General features: G+C 45.9%; 13 protein-coding genes across 13 annotated transcripts; 7 read left to right on the plus strand and 6 right to left on the minus strand.

Annotated features, from left to right (window-relative positions):
* Nucleotides 1-249: 249 nt before the first annotated feature.
* Nucleotides 250-1,317, plus strand: N7483_012149 (uncharacterized protein; the record flags this gene model as incomplete). The annotated part of the gene is made up of 1 exon (XM_057095576.1): nt 250-1,317. One exon carries the CDS (start codon nt 250-252, stop codon nt 1,315-1,317), a length of 1,068 nt encoding a protein of 355 aa, XP_056941547.1.
* A 186-nt stretch (nt 1,318-1,503) lies between these two features.
* Nucleotides 1,504-1,908, minus strand: N7483_012150 (4F5 domain protein; the record flags this gene model as incomplete). Its single annotated transcript, XM_057095577.1, has 3 exons — nt 1,504-1,649; nt 1,709-1,793; nt 1,846-1,908. The coding sequence occupies 3 exons, from the start codon at nt 1,906-1,908 to the stop codon at nt 1,504-1,506; spliced, it is 294 nt and encodes a 97-aa protein (XP_056941548.1).
* A 975-nt stretch (nt 1,909-2,883) lies between these two features.
* On the plus strand, nt 2,884-3,755 carry N7483_012151 (uncharacterized protein; the record flags this gene model as incomplete). Its single annotated transcript, XM_057095578.1, has 3 exons — nt 2,884-3,073; nt 3,126-3,367; nt 3,423-3,755. 3 exons carry the CDS (start codon nt 2,884-2,886, stop codon nt 3,753-3,755), a joined length of 765 nt encoding a protein of 254 aa, XP_056941549.1.
* A 461-nt stretch (nt 3,756-4,216) lies between these two features.
* N7483_012152 (uncharacterized protein) lies at nt 4,217-5,413 on the plus strand (the record flags this gene model as incomplete). Its single annotated transcript, XM_057095579.1, has 2 exons — nt 4,217-4,245; nt 4,297-5,413. The coding sequence occupies 2 exons, from the start codon at nt 4,217-4,219 to the stop codon at nt 5,411-5,413; spliced, it is 1,146 nt and encodes a 381-aa protein (XP_056941550.1).
* Nucleotides 5,414-5,939: 526 nt separating this feature from the next.
* N7483_012153 (uncharacterized protein) lies at nt 5,940-7,563 on the plus strand (the record flags this gene model as incomplete). Its single annotated transcript, XM_057095580.1, has 4 exons — nt 5,940-6,072; nt 6,218-6,528; nt 6,591-6,878; nt 6,937-7,563. The coding sequence occupies 4 exons, from the start codon at nt 5,940-5,942 to the stop codon at nt 7,561-7,563; spliced, it is 1,359 nt and encodes a 452-aa protein (XP_056941551.1).
* Nucleotides 7,564-8,388: 825 nt separating this feature from the next.
* N7483_012154 (uncharacterized protein) lies at nt 8,389-9,549 on the minus strand (the record flags this gene model as incomplete). The annotated part of the gene is made up of 1 exon (XM_057095581.1): nt 8,389-9,549. The coding sequence occupies one exon, from the start codon at nt 9,547-9,549 to the stop codon at nt 8,389-8,391; it is 1,161 nt and encodes a 386-aa protein (XP_056941552.1).
* Nucleotides 9,550-10,705: 1,156 nt separating this feature from the next.
* On the plus strand, nt 10,706-12,469 carry N7483_012155 (cytochrome P450; the record flags this gene model as incomplete). Its single annotated transcript, XM_057095582.1, has 5 exons — nt 10,706-10,907; nt 10,961-11,811; nt 11,902-12,012; nt 12,064-12,230; nt 12,295-12,469. 5 exons carry the CDS (start codon nt 10,706-10,708, stop codon nt 12,467-12,469), a joined length of 1,506 nt encoding a protein of 501 aa, XP_056941553.1.
* Nucleotides 12,470-12,860: 391 nt separating this feature from the next.
* On the minus strand, nt 12,861-13,178 carry N7483_012156 (uncharacterized protein; the record flags this gene model as incomplete). The annotated part of the gene is made up of 1 exon (XM_057095583.1): nt 12,861-13,178. One exon carries the CDS (start codon nt 13,176-13,178, stop codon nt 12,861-12,863), a length of 318 nt encoding a protein of 105 aa, XP_056941554.1.
* A 671-nt stretch (nt 13,179-13,849) lies between these two features.
* N7483_012157 (uncharacterized protein) lies at nt 13,850-16,143 on the plus strand (the record flags this gene model as incomplete). The annotated part of the gene is made up of 4 exons (XM_057095584.1): nt 13,850-13,978; nt 14,040-14,055; nt 14,269-14,997; nt 15,056-16,143. The coding sequence occupies 4 exons, from the start codon at nt 13,850-13,852 to the stop codon at nt 16,141-16,143; spliced, it is 1,962 nt and encodes a 653-aa protein (XP_056941555.1).
* Nucleotides 16,144-16,348: 205 nt separating this feature from the next.
* Nucleotides 16,349-18,444, minus strand: N7483_012158 (uncharacterized protein; the record flags this gene model as incomplete). Its single annotated transcript, XM_057095585.1, has 7 exons — nt 16,349-17,219; nt 17,270-17,427; nt 17,480-17,634; nt 17,684-17,828; nt 17,880-17,996; nt 18,046-18,287; nt 18,342-18,444. 7 exons carry the CDS (start codon nt 18,442-18,444, stop codon nt 16,349-16,351), a joined length of 1,791 nt encoding a protein of 596 aa, XP_056941556.1.
* Nucleotides 18,445-18,823: 379 nt separating this feature from the next.
* N7483_012159 (DNA repair protein RAD10) lies at nt 18,824-19,810 on the minus strand (the record flags this gene model as incomplete). The annotated part of the gene is made up of 1 exon (XM_057095586.1): nt 18,824-19,810. One exon carries the CDS (start codon nt 19,808-19,810, stop codon nt 18,824-18,826), a length of 987 nt encoding a protein of 328 aa, XP_056941557.1.
* Nucleotides 19,811-19,986: 176 nt separating this feature from the next.
* On the plus strand, nt 19,987-22,119 carry N7483_012160 (mRNA-binding ribosome biosynthesis protein NOP4; the record flags this gene model as incomplete). Its single annotated transcript, XM_057095587.1, has 1 exon — nt 19,987-22,119. One exon carries the CDS (start codon nt 19,987-19,989, stop codon nt 22,117-22,119), a length of 2,133 nt encoding a protein of 710 aa, XP_056941558.1.
* Nucleotides 22,120-22,307: 188 nt separating this feature from the next.
* N7483_012161 (putative progesterone binding protein) lies at nt 22,308-22,820 on the minus strand (the record flags this gene model as incomplete). The annotated part of the gene is made up of 3 exons (XM_057095588.1): nt 22,308-22,486; nt 22,561-22,656; nt 22,715-22,820. The coding sequence occupies 3 exons, from the start codon at nt 22,818-22,820 to the stop codon at nt 22,308-22,310; spliced, it is 381 nt and encodes a 126-aa protein (XP_056941559.1).
* Nucleotides 22,821-22,839: the final 19 nt, after the last annotated feature.

Genomic DNA, 22,839 nt, shown 5'->3' on the forward strand with positions numbered 1-22,839 from the left:
AGCTTTGTGAGGTTGTGGGATCGTCGACTCTACAGGTCGGAGGGCAAAATGACGTCCGGCGATTGCGGACTGGAGGAGTCGGGAGCCTTCCGCCTTTGTCATGCGGCAACTCACCAGGGCTGGAAACTACAGTACATAACAGATTGTTTCCTTTTGATCAAAGCGCAGTCTTACTGGAGATTCAAGCTGCTTCATATCCACTTAGAAATCTCACGGGCATTTAAAATTACTTTTGATTCATGACTCTCCATGACTACTCCCGAAAATGCGTACCAGAAACTCGCCAACGTCTTCTCATCTCGAGGGAACCAGATCCTTGAGATTGAGATGATATCTTCTGCGCTAGAAACCTCTTTTCTTCAAGATGAGCTTTTCATTGGAATCACGAAAAAAATGCTCGTGGCAGCTTATACGGTCGCGCGGAAGCTCTTCACTCAGCACCGGTCGATGACTGATGATGAATTCCATACGGATCCCTTTGCAACAAATACAGAATCTAGTGTTGCGTTCCGTCGAACAATCACCGAAATCATGCTACTATTTGACTGTGAACATCTCAGTGCATGTAACTGGCGGAAACGTTGGCTTAAGACAGCCGTGACATACGCGAAGACCCAAGACCAGATTATCTCAATGCGAGAGGTTCTGGAGACTGAATTGACGCTCTTGACGACATATCAGTGCAGCCCTTTACACCGGCATACGAAATCACCTACTTTATGGTCACACCGCTTATGGGTGTTGAGGCAGATGTTGTATATCCAAGTCTGGAGCATAGAGGAGCTAAGGAAGCTGGAGCAGACGGAGCTCCAAGGCGTTCTCCGTGCCGCGGAACTACACCCAAAGAATTATTATGCCTTTAGCTACATGCGGCAACTTCATACTCTTCTGGCAAATACACCGGGTGTTGCTGATCGTACCAAGTGGGCTGCTGAGCTGGCTGGCTCCCTGGTAGACCCAGTGCTAGAGTGGTGCCTTTCCCATCCGCGGGATATATCAGGCTGTATCTTTCTGCGATATCTGTTGTTTATTATTTCCGATCAGCAGATCCGGAGAAATACCGTGGGGAAGGTGATTGTCTTCGCTCGGGATATCGGATGGGAGGGCGAGAGTTTATGGACTTTCGTGGACCAAGCGATTCGCGAATTCGATCTTGAGAATATCCTCGATGACCTTCTTCCCTCCAGTGATCATGGCAAATCTGAATCCGTATCCGTATCCCTCACGCTGGGTGATGACCAGTATCCCCCTGGTAAATGGCCATGGCTGGCTCGGCTGGCCCGGGCAAAATCATATTGGAGTGTATTTAAGCAATAAGAAGAAACAATCAAGAAGAAAATAGGAAAATAAAAAGTGATCATATCACGCATATACTAATAGTTTTCGCTATGCTTTTTTTTCCAATATATATGAGCCCCAAAAGGGGATGAACAAGGTAACGCCTCGCTAGTCGCTGGCATAAATCACAAAACAGAGATCTGTCCTGCATCCCGGAGTTATAGATCAACTCCCTGCCGCCCATGTATTATTTTCGTCGAATATGAATCGCGAGTTGAGTTTGTACTTGGGTATCGAGGTAGGGAGGGACACGGTCGTGGGGGGGATCATTTCTTTCCTCCCGCCGCTTCTGCAGCTTTTTTTCTCATCCGCTATTTCAGGACAACGTCAACGTCTGCGCAAAACAATTCAAAGAGATCAAAAGACATACCTTTGCGCTGCTTCTCGCGCATGATAGTGGCGGCATCCTCCTTGGACTTCTGGTACTGGGTACCACTCATGCTGTTCTTGGATTTCTGTTATTGTTAGCCACTATCTAAGATTGGGGGGTATAAAGGGGCAACGAACTTGACCTTGAGCCTTCTTCTGGGCCTTAGCCCGATCAGTATCACGCTGGTTACCACGAGTCATGATGAAAATATGGAGGAAACGAGGAAAGTTGACAGAAAGAGAAAAATTTTGGTTTCCGGAAGTTTTGATCTTACGGGGGAAATGGACAAATCATCGGGAGCCATGGAACTGGTTTGGCTTCATTATTACAATGTATACGGGCATAACTGAAGAATTGTGTTATATAATGATAAAAAAAAATTTATGAAAAATTCAGAACAAAAATTAGTTTGTCTCATAGAATCAAACAGAATTTCAGAATCCAGATTTCACCTCCTGGCGCTTGCAGACTGAGAATGATTGGGCGCGTAAATAGATCAATAACCGCACTGTTTCATCTCAAGGCGCCTACATTAACTCCTATCCTGACTCTCATAGAGCTCTCCCCCTGGTAATTATATTACCGCCCAAGAGAAGAACCCATCTGGGGATCTGGTTTCATCGAGACAAGATTTCAGTCTTTCTCAGCCAGTCAATACTTCATCATGCAAGTGATTAAGTCCACAATCAGAGCCTCCATGCATCTCAGGCATTTCGGGCATCAGAATTCTGACTAGCTAAATCCCTGCGCTAAGTCAATGGTGTAACTAAAATCTTGAACGGCTGAAAATAGCAGGGATGAAACAGTGTCTGCACAACAAAGGACCCTGATCCTATAATCCGAGATCGGGGTCTTTGGAGTGAATCATTGTGGTGTTTCGTCTAATGATAGGTGCCCTGGGTGTCAGAAGATTGGGAGTGAATGAGAAGAAGTGAAGTAGATATTCCACTTGTTGCCCACTTTACCTTCTCCATTTTTATTCACTTCAATTTTTTTCATAGATCTCGAGTTGATCTCGCTCTTTATTTCCTTTGTTGCTTAGAAGCAGTTCTGCTGGACAGTTGCTTCCTTCCTTGTCTCTCTTTAGCATCTAATCTTGGTCTCTTCTACACTTCTCGCTATAAATCTCCAACTTTCGTCCTTGATTCGACTAGAATCACCCATCCTACACCATCATGATGGGTAAACTACGTGAGTCCTTGGCTGGGCCGGGATATGTCATTCTCAATGTTATTCGTGCGATCAATATCATTGTCTTTCTTGATATGATCGCTGCTTGCGTGGTCATGCTGGTTAAGACTGAAACCACCAACGGATTTTTCTTTTTTGAAGCTGTCACTCATGTTGTTGTGGCCCTCGTCAGCAGTAAGTACTTCCACCTTCCTCAAATTATGGGGGTCAGCACTGACAAAATCAGTTTTCTTGATCATCTCTGAGCTGCCGATTCTTCGGGGCTACTTTAACCGACAATGGCCTTTGTTCGGCGAAGAGGCCGGTTTTATGGCGCTTGCTGCAATCATGATGATCCTGGGGATCGCTACCCTGGGTAATCTGAATTTTGCTGCTAATAGCCAGAAGAACCTTGGGTTGGCATTTTGGCGTGTTGTGATTTCAGCAGGAGTCTTGGCCATGGTCATGAGTCTGGTGAACATATTGACGGTAAGTTGATACAGTCATACTAGCAAACTCCACAGTGACTGATCTTCGTTGTTAGACAATCGTTTTCACAAATCACCAGTCTGGTGTTAGCGCACGCCATGTCCGGGCATACGGAGCTGTCGCACCGCGAAAGGTGCTCAGTCGGGCTAGCAGCCGTCGCTCTTTCCAGCTTAGCATCAAGCGTGAAGATTCTCTTCCAACTTACAGTCGAGAGCCTGCCTTTAAGCGGTACTCACGCCAGTTGGCGAACCGTATTCCTATCAAGATCTCCTCGCCTTTCAGCAATCCCAATAACGTCACCAATGCTAGTGATGTTACGGAGACTACCAAGGATGATTGCGCATCGTCCAAGTACTCTCGTTCTTCGGGGGGAGATCCAAGAGCCTGATCTTGCTTATCACCCTTCCAACTACTCCGGGCATGTGTAATTCTTGCTTGCCTCTTTTCTTTTTCTTTTTTTCTTTCCCTTTTTCGGATCTAAATGATCTGGGCGTTGGTTCTGCAAGCATGGTGTTGAAGAAATCCGGTGCTAGGAGTTTTATTTTCAATGAGTTCTTCTTAATTCTCTTCCAAGGTTGTTTCTTATGGATTAAATATTTGAAATGATATCCACTATTTGTATCAGAGAGGCGTAGTAAAGAGTAAATATAGTTCATCAGTAGGTAATAAGCATGAAGTTGAGATAAATAGCGGAGAATCTACGGGGTCACCGCTTTCGGACTTGGTCATGTTGATGACTTACAACTGTCCACTACCATAGTGCACTCTCGTCCCTTTCATCTCTTTCAAGTTTTCAATGTTTTCCTCTCAATGAGATAATTCAGCCAATCTCTCCTTTTCTACTCTAATATGGCCGGAGTTGGGATCTCTTGGGGAACGTGAGTTCATAGCCCCTCCTCAAATCTAGCGCTTAATCTCATCATATACAGCATCAAATCCCTCCTGATATTCTTTGGCCCAATACTTCTCCCCCGATTAATAGGGGCTTACCGGGCCTATCGAGTATCAATCGCAACTCGTCCACCACTGCGTCCGATCCCCGCCGGCGCTAATCAAGCACTGAATCTGCTATTTGGAAGCATTGTCCTCTTCCTCATCCTGAGCCTACCTTTCAACCCTCACGCGCCTGGACCTAATGTCTTTACCCTGACTCGTTCGCGACTGAATACTCCGACCGATGTCATCTTTCACCGACTCTCAAGACTTCGGCCAGATAATCTCTTGACCGACGCGGACACCCTCCTTCAAACCAAGCTCACCTCTTTGGGGGCTCGCAAAGTATACCTCACATTTGGCGCCGATGCCTTAACGTCCTGCCAGTTCTGTTCCTTCGATAACCTCAACACCTACTTTCTCTACTACCTTCCATCCAATATTCTCCTTCCGCACCTCCTCCACTTCCTTATCCTGGGACTCGCTACGTCCGCACCTTTTGGCGGCAAGGAATCCGGTCATTGGCGTACCAAGTTTACCCTTGCTGGTTTGGCACTAGCAGCACTAGATATCTGGGTTGTCTTTTCCTATGATGCAGTTCAGTCGGCATCCCCCGATGTACGGGCTGGCAAGGTGCCTCCAACTGGACTCTACATTTACATGGCACTTCTCCGACCGCTCGCATTCACCATCTGCGATTCTGTATGTGCTATGATAATATACCTCTCATCAACGAACCGATTCTTCTTCAAACCGCCGTCTCCAGTGGAACAACTCGACCAGGCGGTGTCAGCCGCACTGGCTGCTGCCACTGGAGCCAACTCCAAACTTCATGCAGCCAATGTGGCGCGAAATGCGGTAGTCCGAGACAAAGGGCTGAAATTACGCGACGATCTTTATTGGCAAGCTGTGGCGGCTGCAGAGAGCCCGAATGGTGGGGCGGGTGACCCTTCATCTGGGCCCGGAGGGGCTGTGTTGAATAATATCTGGGAAGAAGAAGAAGTGGCTCGAGCCATGTCCCGAGCCATGGCAGGTCAAGGAGGAGTGGATCTTGCACAGCTGGGAATGAATGCAAATGATTTTGTTCGTGGAGTGACGGAAGGGTTAGATTGACAGATATGTATAGATGCATAAACAAATACATAAACACACATACATTATACATAGTAACCACTAGTATACATTTATACTCTACTCTTTCTTTTGATCTCTCTCATCCAAGACATCATCTCCACTTCAATTCAACCAATCCAACCCTTTTCGAGGCGGTGTGGAGTGTCGATCATCGGCTTCGACTTGAAACGAGCTCATCACTTTCCTTTCCCCCTCAATTCTCTCGTTCCACACACAAACCTGGATTCTGGTAATCCTCTTCATTCTTTGTGATTCATCTTGGACAAGCAAGAAAAAAGAACAAGAAAATAAACCTCGCGAATCCCCAGATTTGGTTACTAGTACTGCTTTTCTCGACTCTATTTTTGTTTCCAACCAGTGACCGCGCGGCGGATCCGCCTTTGAGGCTTCGAGACCCATCCCGCTCCTCAGGTTAATTAGCGGCGACCCTCAATTCCCTTTTCTGCCCCGGCTACAACTTTCTTCACTGTTCAACATCTTGCGGGTTGTCAGTTCTGCATCCGCCATGGCCACAGAGACTTCGGTCCCGTCACAGTCGGCGGAGCTTAATGTCTATGTCTCTAGTCCTAATGGACATGGACATGGACCGCGGGTCAAGGAGACCACGTTCCGCGAATGGGTGGTCAACAACCAAATCGGTATGAAATCAACAGAAGCCCCGACCTAGACCTCCAAAAGACACGAAATATGCTACGATTTTAATAAACACTCCTTTTTTCCGTGTTTATTATGTTCAACTGTCGCAAGAATCTTCACTAACTTCTTGGCATTACGTGGTTACAGGAATCTCTTTGACCATTCTGGCTATGTTGCTGGCTCTTCATAACCTTTACCCCTCGCTACGTCCGTATACACAACCGTTCTTTCAATTGTCGTACTATAATCAATCCGGAAGCTACTACGTTCAAGGCTGGGACGATGTGTACTTCGTCATTAGCGCTGCGCTGGCCCTTACCGCAGTTCGCGCCTTTGCGATTGAATGGGTTTTGCGACCACTGGCTCGCAAAGCAGGATTAAAGCGAAAGGCATCCGTGCGATTTGCCGAGCAGGGCTGGCAGGCAATGTACTATAGCTCTATTTGGGCTGTTGGATTGGTATGTGACCCGCGCAAGACAAGAAAACAAATGGATAAGGATTGACATTTGTATGATTCTAGTATCTGTGGAAAAACTCCTATTACTGGGGTGATTTTTCTGCGATTTTCGCTGAGTGGCCCGCACGCCCATTGTCTGGTTTGATGAAATGGTATCTGCTCGTGGAGCTTGCCTTCCTGGTACAGCAGATCTTCGTTATCCACGTCGAGGAAAAGCGCAAGGACCACTACCAAATGCTTTCCCACCACATTATCACAAGCACTCTCCTGAGCTCGGCATACATCTACGGCTTCTACAACGTTTCCAATGTGGTACTGTGTTTGATGGACGTTGTTGATTTCCTGCTTCCTGTATGTGACTAAATACCCCATCAAATTACCTACACTCAGTGCTAACACCATTCAACAGTCAGCCAAGATTCTGAAGTACCTGAAGTATGAGAATGCCTGCAATGTGGCCTTTGGTGTTTTCATGGCAGTTTGGGTCATCACCCGACATGTCTTGTACAACATCCTTTGGTGGTCCATATACCAGAATGTGCCCGCCCGCATGTCGTACGGATGCTACTCTGGAGCTACCGCTGAAATGATCAGCACCGATGGCTACCCCGACTCTTTCGCGTACTTGTTTGCGCCTTTCCGCGGTCTGGAGAATCCTATCTGCATGAACCGTACCATCAAGTGGATCTTCCTCTCTTTCCTCTTGTCTCTGCAGGGACTTTCCATCGTTTGGTTCACCATGATTGCGCGTGTCGCCTATGGGGTTGTCTGTCACGGTAATGCCGAGGATACCCGAAGCGATGACGAGGATGATGTTGAGATCACCGGTGAGGCCCCTGCCAATGGCCCTGTGCGGCTGGCCGCCAAGGATGGTACTACCCCTGTACCGGTTGGCACTGAAAATACCGTTGGATTGGACCGTCGTCGATCCAATGGTACTGCCTCTGTGCGTGCTCGCGGTCGTGGCCGTGTACCTTTCGATCAAAGTGATCGCAAAGCTCTACTGGGTCGAATTGGATGTGAGAAACCTACATAGGTTTTGAAACCAATCGTCCCTAGTTTTCTTTTTTTTCCCTTTTTGTTATCCTCTACCCTAGTTCATGACGAACCGAATTCGAGCTTTATTTTCCAATGCACGCCCGTCACGTCTTCCTATTCTTCCCTCTCTACCTTTTCGCCTGTATCCTGTGTCACGCTGTTCAAGCTATGACTTCAAAGGCACAGGTTCGGCGGTGCCTATGAAATGAAGTGCTCGATTAATGATTATTTGCAATTTTGTTTTCAAAAAGATAGTTCTGGTATTCAAACCTGCCATGGGCCAGGTCATATATCCCTTGTTTTGCATTTTTCCCTCCTCATATCGAGTTGGGCTTGATTGTTTATGTTATTCAATGTGATTAGAGATCCAGATCATAATACCCAATGGATGCTTTCATGTTTACCATTTGAAGAGTAGATCGTGTAAAGTTCAAGTTGAATTTGTCAACTGGTGCATATAATGCTTAAGCTTATGTTTTTATCTAGATTGCGGACCAATCAGCAAGTGGGTTATTCATGACGTTTAATTAAAGATGACCATTCACAATCAGTGTATTTTTAAGCTTGCAGCTATGATGTAAAATCCCTGCTTCGGCCCCATATAAGATGCTGACATGACATCAATCATGATGCCAGGTGCTTCAAGTTCAAGTTCTTAGACCCTTGTCTTAAGTTTTGAAATATTGAAAAGAACTTGAACTCATAGATGCTCAATCCATGGATGTTGAGGAATGAGTTCCAAGGTTGAAATAGTATATTCCAAAGTCAAAATACTCAAATATTCATATATACAGCATCCTCCATCCATTATCTAGTAAAATTATCAAACTTGAACATAATCCATTAGAGATGGTTCCTTCCCATCGCCCTTATCATCATACGAAAGTGTATCTACAAGTCCATATCCAATTGCCATAGCTTCCGTCCCAAACAAATCCTCCTTTCCAAGTCCCGGAGGAACAACTTGATCGCAAACCGTCTTCAGATCAATCCTTGACAAATTACCAGGTCCATCATGTGTGAGCGCATCCACAAATAAAGCATAAGCAACCGGATTAACCAACATGCTCTCATGTGTATAAAATCCACCAGCTCGTTTCCCAGGACAAGCAATTTGAACCTGTGTATTCGAAACACCAACATCTCTCACATCGTTCAACGCCGCTGAGGCATTCTCACCACTCTGTGGTTGAACTACCTCATCAACACCAGAATAAACACTTGTCGTACTCACATACGCTGAGTCTCCACCATCCTTTCGCAGTGCATGAATGAAGTCTGATTCATACCCCTGTTGTCGAATTGCTGGTGTACAGGTATCATTCAATCCGGAACAAATCCCTTCAAGTTTACTCCCATGGAAATCAGCACTAATCGCCATGAAATCTGACACGGTATCTCGTGTAGAGGGCCAGTACTTCAGTGCCCATTGAACATTAATCCCACCTTGTGAGAATGATAACATGCCAATACTGGTGGCATCATTCTTGGTGGGACTCGAAATACAGGTGTCAGAAATGTAATTGATGGCATAAGCTACATACTCAGAGCTGAGTTGTGTATCCGAGAGTGAGGTATTAGGTATATTAACCCAAACTGGATCCGCGAATGAGGTATTGGATAATAGTTTCGCGTAACTAAAGTAGAATGTTGATCCGGCTGGATCTGCGGTACCTGGTACGAGGAGAATGGGTTGTTTTCCTTTGCAGTGTTGGAATTCGAGTGGGATGTGGATTGCGGAGCGGAGTTCATCTTCACTTAGTGTGTATGAGGTATCGGTAGATTTCTTTTTGGGGTAGATTGGGATAACTGGATCCGAGTTGACATTGTAGATTGTGTTTATTTGGGTGTTTGTGAGTCCGTTTAGGATATCGAGGATCTTGTTTGGTGTGATGTCGTGGTTTTGGGATGTTTTTGATGTGACTGGGATACTGAGTGTGGGGAGGATGTGGGAGCAGAAGAGGATTTTGTTTAAGAGACGCATTTTGTGATGTTATAAGTATACGTATTATTCAGTGTTGACATCGAGGGGTGTGGAGTTCGCTCATTGTAGATTGTTGTAGGCGTTCTATAGGAGCTTGTAGCGAAATAGATATACAAGTAACACGAAAAGTAAACTTGAATATTTGCATTTTGGATATTGGACGTGACTGGTGATCGTGCTATTTAGTGTTGAAGAATGCTCACTCCTTGATTATTGAGCGAGTCGCCATTAGGTCCACGGGTGTTGGTATGTAGATCAAAACAACCATTGTAGGGGAGAATCATAGTGTCAACTGGTACATGTCACCTCACTTGAGAAGAAGTATTGGGGCAACTTTAAGACGATCTGACCTCGGGGGATTCTAGAACTCAGGAGTCAGGAGTATGAAGAGAAGTTAGGAACAGATATCTGGTGAAGTGGAGATGCACGGGCAGATCCAGCTCAACGTATTATTGAATCTTGAATCTTGATGATCGCTACATAATAAGGACACCATAACTTCAATGTTAAAAGTTAATAGCGGTGAAGGAGTGTGGAATAATTATATTACGTACCCACTTTTCTTCAAATGTTCAGCTTTCTCTAACTGTTTGACCACTGTTCTCACGATGCATGATTCATGAAGGAGGGAACCCCTCGATTTTAGAAAGTGAATAGACTAGTTTAGCTTGACTAGTTTAGTACCTTGAATATGACTGTCGCAGAGAATACCGCAGTTGGGTCCAATAACAGTTAGCGTATAATAAATCATCCATGAATAGTGTCCAATTGCATTCTGAGTGGAGATCTATAACGCTTTCAGTACTAGTATTGGCGTGAAGTGGGTTCATTCAGCTAATGGCGGCTAAGATATTGAACAGATGTGCCGAGGAGAAAGAAGTCAAAGTTATCCCGAACTGGCAACTAGTGTGAAAAAAGGATTCTAACACACTTGGCAAATATTTTCATACTACTAGCCGATAGGCTTGTTTTCAATGTTACTAGTTGAGGGGAATGGGTCTTGCGGTCAGTGGCGACCATGACACTAACACTAACACTAAACTAAGGGAATAAGAAACGAATATTTCCCTTTTTTTCTTCTTCAGGTTCTCAACACTCTAAGTAGCTTCAACTTGAAGTTGTTTTGAGTCCCGCATAGGCTCTACCAACATTGAATATGCTTGGTTTTGTGAGCTTCAGCATTGCCTGGGCTCTAGTTTTCGTTACTGTCAGAACTGTCTATCGACTTTATTTCCACCCACTTAAAAATATCCCTGGACCAAAGCTAGCGGCTGCTAGCAGTATTTACGAGTTTTATTTCAATGTCATCAAGGGAGGGAAATACATTTGGGAAGTTGAACGTTTGCATAAGATATATGGTAAGTAGGTCATCTACTTCTTCCATAACTTATTACTCACTCCAACTTGGCAGGTCCTATCGTTCGCATCTCCCCAAGGGAGGTCCATATTAACGATGTCAAATTCTATGAGGAGATTTACGCTCCAGCGACTCGCAAAAGAGACAAGGTTCGAGAATGGGTTGAGGGTTTTGATTTAAATGGGTCGGTCGTCTCCAGTGTCTCTGCCGATTTACATCGTCAACGCCGCGTGCCTCTCAACAAGTTCTTCTCAAAGTCAGCCATCAACAATATAGAACCCATGATCCAGGAAAAGATAGATCAACTTTGCGACCATCTCAGAAATGCCCATACGTCCCAGAGAGTGGTGAATTTGGATTCTGGCTTCGCAGGCTTGACCTCGGATGTTATTCACCAATACACAATTGGCTACCACAGTGGCAATCTTGATCGAGAGGACTTCAATATGCATGTCAGAGATGCAATGAATGGTCTTTTTCATGGAGTTCACGTCCTTTTCTTCTTCCCATTCCTGGCACCCATCGCGGGCACTATCCCACTGCCAATTTTGAAAAGCATCCTCCCTTATTTCGCCGCATTCAAGGAACAAAGGATTGCTATTCAGGGCCAGATAGAAAAGATACTTTCTGGAGGAGGAGAAAAGGATAAATCGATGATCATGACGCTGGCTCACCACTCTAGTGACCTCCCTGCTGGCTTCCTAGACCCAGCCCGACTCACCGATGAAGCCTTGACCATTTTAACTGCGGGTACGGAGACAACGGCTCGATCTTTAACATTTGCACTTTTCAATATCATTCAGAGCAAAGAAGTTCAGGAAAAATTAAGAGAAGAGCTGAAGAGTGTTATGCCAACACCTCAGTCTCTCCCAACATGGGACCAGCTAAAGCAGCTTCCCTATCTGGTGAGCCCTATCCATCCTATTTTTCTTTTTGTTTTTTACAGTCTTGGAAATATTGATAAATGTTTAAATGTTTACTAATACGATCTTCAGAATGGTGTTGTATATGAATCTATCCGACTTTCTACAGGACTGGCTAGCCGGACCCCTCGAATTGCACCTGACGAAACGATAGTCTACAAAAACTTTGTTCTTCCTGCAGGGGTCAGTAAATTCTCCTCACAATCAAGCCCTACTAGTACTAATGATTACTAGACCATTCTAAGCCAGTGGCACTACTTCCTTCTCATGGACCCCGAGATCTACCCCAATCCACACGTTTTCGACCCGGAAAGATGGATTCGAGGTACTGACAATGGCGAGCGACTGGACCGATATTTCATCCCCTTTTCGAAGGGACCTCGAATGTGCATTGGTTTCAAGTATGATCAGCCCCCGAGTGCCTACAATATCACAAAATAGTACTATCTCTAACTCTAATTTTAGTCTGGCATACGCTGAGCTATATCTGGTCATCGCGAGACTTGCTCGTCAATTCGACTTCACGTTATACGACACAACTGAGAAAAACCTTGCGTTTGCGCGTGATTTCCAGGGAGCTTACCCTGAACATGGTAACATCAGTATGAGGGTTAAGGTATCAAACCAGATTGATGAGTGAGCGGTGTTGACCTCAGATCTGCATGGTGGACTTTCAAATTGGAAAATTCTTTCAGACTTCTAGAGGAAGGTACCTACACTTGAGATTCTGGGGTGTGCAAAGTCCGTCCCATTCTATAATTTAGGGCATGGAAGGAAATGACTGAGTATAACTATTCACATTGCAATTTATTGGCATACTCAATCAACGAGAACAAATCCAATGTATCAAATCTATAAAGAAGACACCGGTTTCCAATGAGCCTTCACATCCTCATCCACACGACTCCAACTCTCTTGGATCAACTCATTCACATTGACCTGACCTAAAAATTCATCACTGAAAGCATTACATGTAATCTCTGCCATCTTCCCTCCTATCATCTCATAAGTAGCCCAAACTTTCACGCGAATCACATCCCCGGCTTCGTCTTATGACTATGAACAGCCTTGTCGGTAGCTTTGGTATAGCAGAAGTAGGCTTCCATGTTAAGGAATATTCTCTTCTCATCCATGATAACAAACATAGGTACGACGGTCTCTTTGGCGCTCGCGTGTACTGTGGCATAATGGTTCATGATACCATTGGAGCCAATGAGGGTTCCAATCTCGGGATCGGGAATCGCAAGAGTGACATTTTTATGGTAGAAGCTATGTTGGAGATTGTAGTCCTTTGCGTTGAAGGCTTTGAGGTACTCGAGGAAATGCTTGAGGGAGATGTTTCGTGACATAGCGACGTTGGGATGGATATTGACTCGGACTGGGGGCTGATTGGATTCAAATTAGGATGAACTCAAACGTTTTATAATAAATTGCTATGTGGAGATATTCTTGCTTCCGAGAGAAGAGCCTGAATTCAAGTAACTCTCAAGTACCTTTGACAAATGACGCTTCTTCAGATAACGTCATTGGCAGTGCCCGTAGCAACGTTGTAAGGATTCCTTCTCCACATATCCATGGATCTTTACTAGTATATCTTCCACAATCATCTCGGGTCCACATATGTGATTCATGGATTATACGAGCTCATGTTTCTACCAGAGGTATTATGGATGAGATTAATGGTACCTTTATATGTTTACAACCTGATTCGTCCAGTAGTATACGTCGCATGCCTTCAAGTTCAAGTTTCGTCTCAGAATGATATATCTACAAGTACCATTTCCGATAAAAAACCTTGGAATATTGAATATGAGCCAGTTCAAGTTTCGGATCACAATTGTGCATGTAAAATGATTTAAAATGATATCCATATATGACTGGAAGTAGAATCTATTTTCCCCAGCTCAGGTACGGAGTCCAACATGGGGCCCCCACATATCGAACTCGTTCGGCAATGCAGAATGGGGATCTCCACTTTCCTTTGATTCCCCCACTCTTTCCCACTTCGCTTCACATCTCAATGACCTCGCAGACGAGACCGCGAGAAATGACTCCCAGATCATCAGATGCCGCGGATACCGCAAGTCCATCCAGACGCTTCACCTGCAAGACATGCAACAAAAACTATACCAAGTTAGAGCACCTCACGGTAAGTTGAAGCTCCTGGGATTGCTATTATTGACCAAATCACTAACGAGCCAAACTTGAAGAGACATCAAAGAACACGTACGTTATCTCAAATATTCAAATCATTCTTCACGGTTTGTACTGACCTACTCATAGATGAAAATTCGAAGCCCTTCCAATGTCACCAATGTGGAAGGAGCTTTGGACGTCAAGATGTTCTTGGGAGACATATGAGATTACATGTTCGCGGGAATCATTCCCAGTCTCTGCAAGCAAGAGTGCAGGATACGCCTAGTACTACCATAGCTCCAGGCCAACCTTCCACGCCTGCATCTATCCCTGCTTTAAGGACTGTTTGCCCTCCTCCAACAGAACAGATCGCACAGCAGACCTTTCCAGAATCCAATGGATATCTGGAACCAGGCACTCTTCTTGACTGGTTGATGTCTGATATGCATGGGACCCCAGTCGTACCTCTTCCTCTTTTGGATTTTCCACCCGGGGCATCAATTACAAATGACCTGCTTAACTATCAGCCGACTGACTTGGAAGTCGGGGCAAATGATACCACAGGGGATACAGCTCTAAACAAAGTATACAGAATGATTGATGATCTGTCAAGAAAATTAAACTCTGATTTCCATCGCTCTGGATTCACCTCGGCATTTTTGGACTCTTCTTTTCAGGAGTTCTTCACACGGATCTCTCCAAACTTCCCAGTGATTCATAAACCAACTTTCTCACCCCAACGAACCATTCCGCCTCTTCTGCTCAACATGGTAGCGTTGGGATCCTTGTTTGTCTGCGAAAAGGAAGCTATCGAGAAAGGCGAGATGATTTGGCGACTGGGCCATACGGCTGTTGCCACTTCCTGGCAAACGTTAATCAAGCTTCGCGGCCCATGGGACACATGTGATGGTATTCAGCTGGTGCTTGCTGCTCTCCTGGGCCAGACATATGCACTGTTGTCAAGTAATCCCAGTATCCGAACTACTGCATCGGTATTCCATGGACTGGGATTTTACTGGGCCAGATCCTCGGGTATGTATACAATACGGGACTGTCTACCACAGGGGGGTTCCATCGATAAATATGCCAGAATCAAAGAAGATCGCCCTTTGGAAGACATGGGCTGCGAACGAGGTCCAGCGCAGAGCCATTTTAGGGCACTATATTCTTGATGGCCTAATATCGCAAGCATCGGGCTCCCCAACGAGTGCAAAGCATCTCATCAATAGCCTCGGCATGGCTTGCTCAGATGCTGCCTTCACTGCTGAGACTGCGGATGAATGGATAGTCAATATTCGCTTAGGCTATTCAAAAACACCAGTTTCTCAAGCATTCACGCGCATTTTTGCTTCAAACTACAGTCGATCTTCCTTGTGCCTCTCTCGATTATCACTCTTCGTAATAATCGAAGGCCTTCAATCTCTAATCGCTGATCTCCACGAAACATCCGATCCTGTATTCGGTGCTATCTCAGAGGATCAAATCATTCAAGCAATGCTAAACATACACCGACATATCGAACCCAGCTCTTCACTCGCTCCACCATTGGATCCGTCCGATATCCCAGCTCTTATAAGATGGCACTCTGTTTTTATTGAGCTCACCGGGCCATCGATATCGATTTATAGTGCTCTTTGCAATCGCTATGAGCTTCCACAAGTCATCGGTGGAATCCATGCTAAAAGCAGACACCAAGACTTAGATCTGAGTCAGTGGGTCATGAAACCAGATACCCTCCGCGCTTTCCTACACGCGATCACGATCATTCGACTCCTCGAGAATCTTCCACTGAGTCAGGTACATACCATGCATATTCCGACCGCAGTATTTGCTTCGGCAATGGTCATCGCAACTATATGTATTTTCGATAGAAATACTATCGAAGTACCGGAGGACTACATTTGGCAGAATGTTTGGGATAGTCGACGTGCTGCAGAACTGAATCATGCGGGAGTACGAGGGGAAATGCTTGTCTATATTGGGTCTCGAGGTTGTGATACTACAATGGTTAATCTTTTGGAGATGATGAATTCTTTACAGGTCATTTTGAAGACCGTTGCATCGCAGTGGGGTGTTTCGGCGCAGATGAGGGATATTATTGCGCGATTGGCGGTTATTGCATATGAAAGTCAGCCCTCGCAGACGTCTAGTGTCCAACCATATACCATTACTGTATAATAGCAGGGTGATTACTATTCCCATATTGAATCACACGAGATATGCATAAAGTTAAAGCGAGTCAGTGATACTAGTAGTGCTCTTCGGGGATCAAGGTGGAACTAATTACTCATGAAATCGACCAATCTATGCCGTTCAGTCTAATTTTATATACTCCGTACCTACCAATGATAAACATACAAAGAATTCAATCCAATACAGAGCTCTAGTTCAATCCCAAATGTCCCTTCAGGGCCTGCAAAAGCTCATCCGCCCCAGCCTTGTTTGGAAGACAAGCCAAGATATGCTGGTCAGGAGAAACCAAAACTCCCTGTTCCCTCAAGCACATAAGATCAGTCCAGGCCTCACTTTTGGGCCCCTCCTGTAACTGGAAATCAACACCATAGACAATCGTCTTGAAAGGAAGAATTTTCGCAATATCCTCAGACAGGCCCGCGAACATCTCTCCCACCTTATCCTGGAAGCTTGACGCATTTGACTCATCCACCAAAAGTGTAAATGTATCAAGATTGCATAGATCCAGAGTAGAGAATTCCATCTTTGAAACCGCCTCGGCGGAGAATTCATGCACATAGCTAGAATTTATCGCAGGAAGCCCTAGAAATTGACCCGGTAAGGCCTTAATCCACGCATGTGGAAGTCGAGCACCGGGTACACAAGCGGCATTGAAGACTGACACATTCGCAGGAATGGACTTATCACCATAGATGTATCCAATGTGTAACCCGAGATTATCGAAATGTTCGCGCTGACCTTCGATTCCTCGATTAATCTCCACCCTTGCTCCTGCATCGGAGATATTTCGGTACAGGTTCTGTCGTGAGATATTCACGTCGGGGTCTGTAATTCCACACGCTTTTAGTAGCCCGAAGATTTGGGTCCCGTTCTTGACGCTTTGGTTTGCGTTGATGAGTGCTACTTGGCGTCGTTCCTCTTGATAGGTATTGAGAAGTGCATCGCCGGCCCAGCCCTGGTGCACTGCGGCGAGTTTGTAGGCTAGGTTATGGACATCGCCTAGTCCAGAGTTTAGACCAAGTCCACCGGTAGGAGGAAAAGAGTGTGCAGCATCTCCGCAGCTGGAATTTTGTTAGTTTAGTAGTTTCATAATGGGTTGGTTATAACCAACAGGAATACTTGGCCCTCGCGGTACGAGTAGGCTACCTTTCGGCTTAGGATCCAGGGACGGTAGCTGAGTACATCGTATGGCACTTTTACTCCGATAGCGGCGTCGAGGACTTCGCGACAATGTTCTTCATTCCAGGATGCCACGGGGTGCTTTTCGGCCTGTTTTGTTATTAGAGAAGAGGTAGCAAGTTCAGAAGATGTGCTAACTTACGTCAAAGTTGCAGATTAGTACTTGATTTCCAGACAGATCATATCCAATGATGAATCCGGATACTAAGGGGTCCATAACCCAATGGAGCATTCCAACTCGCTCTTTTAGAACGGGCTTCAGATCAGCATTGAAGTGAATGGTCATCATGGTTTCACCTGGATATCAATTAGTATTTGGACCATTCTCGATACATTTATCACGCACAAGTCTCTTCTCCTTCGCTTTCTATTCCAAGATAACGTCGAACGGCACTCTTAGCTCCATCGCATCCAATAACATGTCGAGATTTGATTTTGTATTCTGTCTTAGCAGTACGATCTTCAATCGTAGTCACGACAAATCCGTCATCCTGATAATGTTAATCTCTAAATCTACATTTATAGGTATGGATATAACTTACCTGCTCCAAACTAACTTGAACAAACGAATGATTCTTCCGAATCTCAACAAGATCACTCTTTGATAATCTAGTCGCGATAAATTGCTCAAATGCCGGTTGAGGGATGTTATGAATCATCTTGTCTTCATTAGTAACCTGTCCATGATATTTGATGAAAGTGTCATACCGTCGGCGTATCATCCAAAACATCCTTATCCATTCGCTCGTAAGGTAAACGACCAACTTGCTTCCCAGATAAACTGGTTACGAAATTCACCCAGTATGCATCTTGCCGAGGACTGCCGATCTTGCGAATCTCGTTCACATCTAGCCCCGCTTGTCGGCAGATCTCTAGAGATCGCGGGGAGAGCGCGTGTGCCTTTGGTGCTGCGAGTCTCTCTGCGTAGCGTTCAACAACCAAGGAGCGAACTAGATAGAGTCAGTTTTGGACTAGGATCTCTGGGCAGTTTAAGGGTAACTTACCATTTAGTTGAGAAAGTATAAAGGCTAGTAGAAGTCCTGAAGGTCCTCCGCCGATAATAAGAATCGGGACTTCTTCTGCGGAGGGTTGGAAATAAGGTGACATTTTGAACTACTATGTATCGTAGATTGGAAAAATGAGGCTATGAGTTTAATGCATTGGGTTAAAATCCTGTTTATGTATGCATGCTTCTCCGTGGAATTTCTGGCATCCCCGCGTCGGGGGTGGGGAAGTGGGGGAGCCCAAGTGGATGAGGTGGGACAGTTATATCCGAATCAACTCAAAGAACCCGTCCATCAGAACTTCGTATAGGGCATATCTCTCGCTAATATGCATTAATATTCGTGCATGTAGCACAGCCTCATCTATGATACCAACCATTTCAACCGGTTCAATTGGTGAAGAAGCGATGGCAGGGATGGCACTAGATGCTTCTCAAGGGTTTAGTGACAGCCATCAAGAAGCCACTGAACTAAAGAGTGGTTCACCCTGTTTCTCGCAATCTTGCCAGAGCTGCCGCAATACCCTCACTCATTTCTTCAGCAGGTTCATCGGATTTTGAAGGATCCGAATTTGCCACTGCCTCCAACTCTGCCGTCCTTCGACTCTCGGCAAGTACAGCGCGCAATATCTCCTCATCCTCATCCATATTGGTATTCCGCGACATTGTAGGCCTCGATGGCTTGTTCTTAACCGCGAACGCAGTTCCAGCTTTCTTGGTAGATTCAACCCTGAAATCTTCTCGTACAGCATTGCACCACTGTTGCACCTTTTTCTCACCCCATCCTGGAACAGAACCGATCTGCTCCGGCTGCGCATTGATCGCATTCTGCAAACTCCCAAAAGTAGATATTAAGCTCGCAGTATCTGATTTATTGATACTGCGAGGCGTTGTCACAAATTCAACTAACGAGTCTTTATAAGACTGTGGCTGTTGACTCCGGATTGCCGTGGGCTGTGCGTATTCGGATGACTTGAAAAGTTCCAGATAGTGAGCTGCCTCAGGCGCGGACCAACAGAGGATCAAGATGAGATTGTTGATTATGGATGTCTTTGAAAGCTCTTTCAGTGGGTCCTCATGATTGGGGATATCGACCATGACTAGGACAATGCGCAGGCTGTATTTTCCAGCGAGGAGTCGAACTCGGGAATAGATGTATTCTGGGTGTAGACGGTGGTATTTCAAGGATAGAAATAGCGCACATGTTGTAGTACCAACCACATAATCTGCGGGTATTTCTGAATATTCCCAGGGCAGAAGCTTGATATGGTTCAGAATGGGATTGCCCTTTTGTCGGGTGGATACTAGGATTGCTGATGTCCCAGATCGAGTGGGGAGTGCCTGTGGTTTTGGTTGTTGAACCTTGTTTCTCTGAGGAGTTGATGAATTGGGTGTCTGGCTCCCTGATGAATTCACTTTAGGCTCTCCTTTATTGAGGGATTGCCGGGAATCTGCGGATTGAGCATCCATGATGGTAAACTGGGATGGATGAATACTATGAAGTCGATACTTGAATCTTGATAGAGATAAAGCTCCTTATCGGGGTCCACATACCCGTTCTCACCGCCATACTTTTTTTTTTCTGCCGCCGATTTTTGCAAGGGAAAAAAAGTGACCAGTCTCCTGCTAATTCTCAACTACACACCATGGCAGACTCACACAAGAAAAGACGCCTCTCGCAAGAGGGTTCTACTCCGGAAAACTCTACCAAAATGGATATCACCACCACCGAGGCCGCAGATGTGGACCCATCGAAGCAACCAAAGCGAACTCTCTTCGTTCGATCGCTGCCCGCCTCGGCCACCACAGAGAAACTCGCTGAATTCTTCTCTCAATCCTACGTGATCAAGCACGCTACTGTTGTTAGCGATTCTCAGACCAAGCTCTCAAAGGGATACGGTTTCGTCACATTTGCCGATCTCGAGGACGCCCAGAGCGCTTTGGAGGAATTGAACGGAGCCGACTTTGACGGGAAGAAGATTCGAGTCGACTATGCTGAGGCCCGTAAGCGTGAGATTGATGAGAAACTCGGTCGCAGTGTCCCCACCGCTGCCTCTCTCAAGTCAAAACAAGAGCGTGAGGGCGAACGAGGCCAGGGTCCGGCGCCGAAATTGATCGTGCGTAACTTGCCGTGGAGTATCAAGGAACCGGAGGACTTGGCTCGTCTTTTCCGTAGCTTTGGAAAGGTCAAGTTTGTCACCCTTCCTAAGCGCGGAGATAAACTTGCTGGTTTTGGTTTCGTGGTTATCCGCGGTAAGAAGAACTCGGAGAAGGCTCTTGAGTGTGTTAACGGCAAGGAGGTCGATGGCCGTACGTTAGCTGTCGATTGGGCTGTTGAGAAGGAGGTTTGGGAAACTACCAAGCATGATGAAGGAAAAGACGAAGAAAAGGAGGAGGAGAAGGAATCTGGTGATGTTGAGATGAAGGATGAGGAGAAGGCGGAGGCTTCCGCAGAGGCTTCCGAGGATGAGACCTCTTCTGATGGAGAGGACGATGAGGAGGAGGAGGAGGATCTGGAAGAGTTGGAAGATATGGAAAAGGGTGAGGATGAGGACGAAGAGGAAAAGGAGGACGATCGCAATGATTCTACGATTTTCCTGCGTAACCTTCCATTCACATGCGACGATGAGTCACTCTACGAACACTTCAAACAGTTCGGACCTTTGCGATATGCTCGAATTGTCGTCGACCACGAAACCGAGCGTCCTCGAGGAACTGGTTTCGTCTGTTTCTGGAAACCAGAAGACGCTGCAACCTGTGTTCGCGAAGCCCCCAGAAACAACAACGTGCCCGCCAATGCCAAAGACCGCAACAACTCCGCAATGAAGCATTCCGTCCTTCAAAACGAAAGCTCCGACCCTACCGGACGATACACTTTGGATGGCCGTGTGCTACAAGTTGCCCGTGCTGTGAACAAGCGGGAAGCTACCAGATTGGAAGAGGAGGGCATCTCAAGCCGTCTTGTGCGTGATAAGGATAAGAGACGTCTGTACCTTCTGTCTGAGGGTACAATCCCATCCAACTCTCCTCTGTACAAGAAACTGTCACCATCTGAGATCAAGCTCCGTGAAGAGAGCTACAAGCAGCGTGAGGGAGTCATCAAGAAGAACCCCGCTCTCCACCTCAGTCTTTGTCGACTTTCTGTTCGTAACCTCCCCCGACACATTACCTCAAAGGACTTGAAGCAACTGGCTCGTGAAGCCGTTGTTGGCTTTGCCACCGAGGTTAAGAAGGAGCTCCGTCAGCCAATCTCCAAGGAGGAGAATCTGCGTTCTGCCGATACCATGAAGGAGTTGGAGCAACTGCGCAAGACCAAGCAAGTTGGTATTGTCCGCCAGGCTACGATTGTCTACGAGACCCGCGAGGGTACCAAGGTTCCCGAGAAGGCTGGTGGTGGTCGCAGCCGTGGTTACGGTTTCATCGAATACTATACTCACCGTCACGCATTGATGGGTCTGCGCTGGTTGAACTGCCACGCCGTTGATGTCCCTGTTAGTGCACAGACTGATGGTGATAAGGACAAGAAGAAGCGATTAATCGTTGAGTTTGCTATTGAGAATGCTCAAGTGATTAAGCGTCGTCAGGAGCTTCAGGAGAAGAAGGAGAAGGAGAAGGAAGAGAAGGAGAAGAAGAAGGCGGAGAAGGAGCAGGAAGAGGCTGATAAGCAGGGACAAAAGAGAAAGAAGGAAGAGGAGGAAGATCCCGCGGAGGAGAACAAGCTTGCTAAGCGTAATCGCATTATTGCTAAGAAGCGTATGCAACGCAGGTCTCGCAAGTGAAGATGATGTGTTTTTGTTATTTCATGTACAGAGCGGACAACGCTTATAGTCCACGTCTGATGGACTGTACCATTATTTCTTTTTTTTCATGTTGGATACCAGACATCTTGGAAATAAAAAGCATTTGATTGATCCAATATTGGGTATATCAGTCTCTTCCATGAGACAAGTAGCTTCCGTAAATGCTCTTAAGTGTTCTTAGCTCCTTCGACCTTTCCAACAATGTTATACCGCTTGCTGAAAAAGGTGAACCACTCCACCAAGGTAGTCTTCTCCTTATCATCCAAATCATACCACTCAGGTACACAGTCCTCCGGTTTAAGAGAAGAACAAGCGAGCGCACGAGAAGAATCCTTGCCGACGAAAACTAAATCACAATCCGTTAGCCTTATACCTCGGCACAACCCAAGACGCCCATGAGGACCACTTCAACAAACATACCGCGATATTGACCAGAGGCACCATATGCAGCATTCCGGCTCACATCAAAGACAACACCCTTGATAGCGACCAAGGTCGGACGAGTAGGATCAGTACCTGTCATTATGATTAGTCGAATCCGGAGTTGATCGAGCTTGTCCCGAGATCCTCTTACCATCACACTTGGCCAATTCCTCCTGAGAGATCAGGTCATCCTTAGGTGGATCCAGTTTAACTGGCACCTTGGGAGCGAATCGTTTGGATTGAGTCTCTTCAGTCATTTTTGTTGTGGTTATGGAG

Source organism: Penicillium malachiteum (assembly GCF_028827825.1).
Source record: "Penicillium malachiteum strain IBT 17515 chromosome Unknown utg000005l:1.0-9002435.0:326005.0-9005861.0, whole genome shotgun sequence".
Lineage (NCBI taxonomy): Eukaryota > Fungi > Ascomycota > Eurotiomycetes > Eurotiales > Aspergillaceae > Penicillium > Penicillium malachiteum.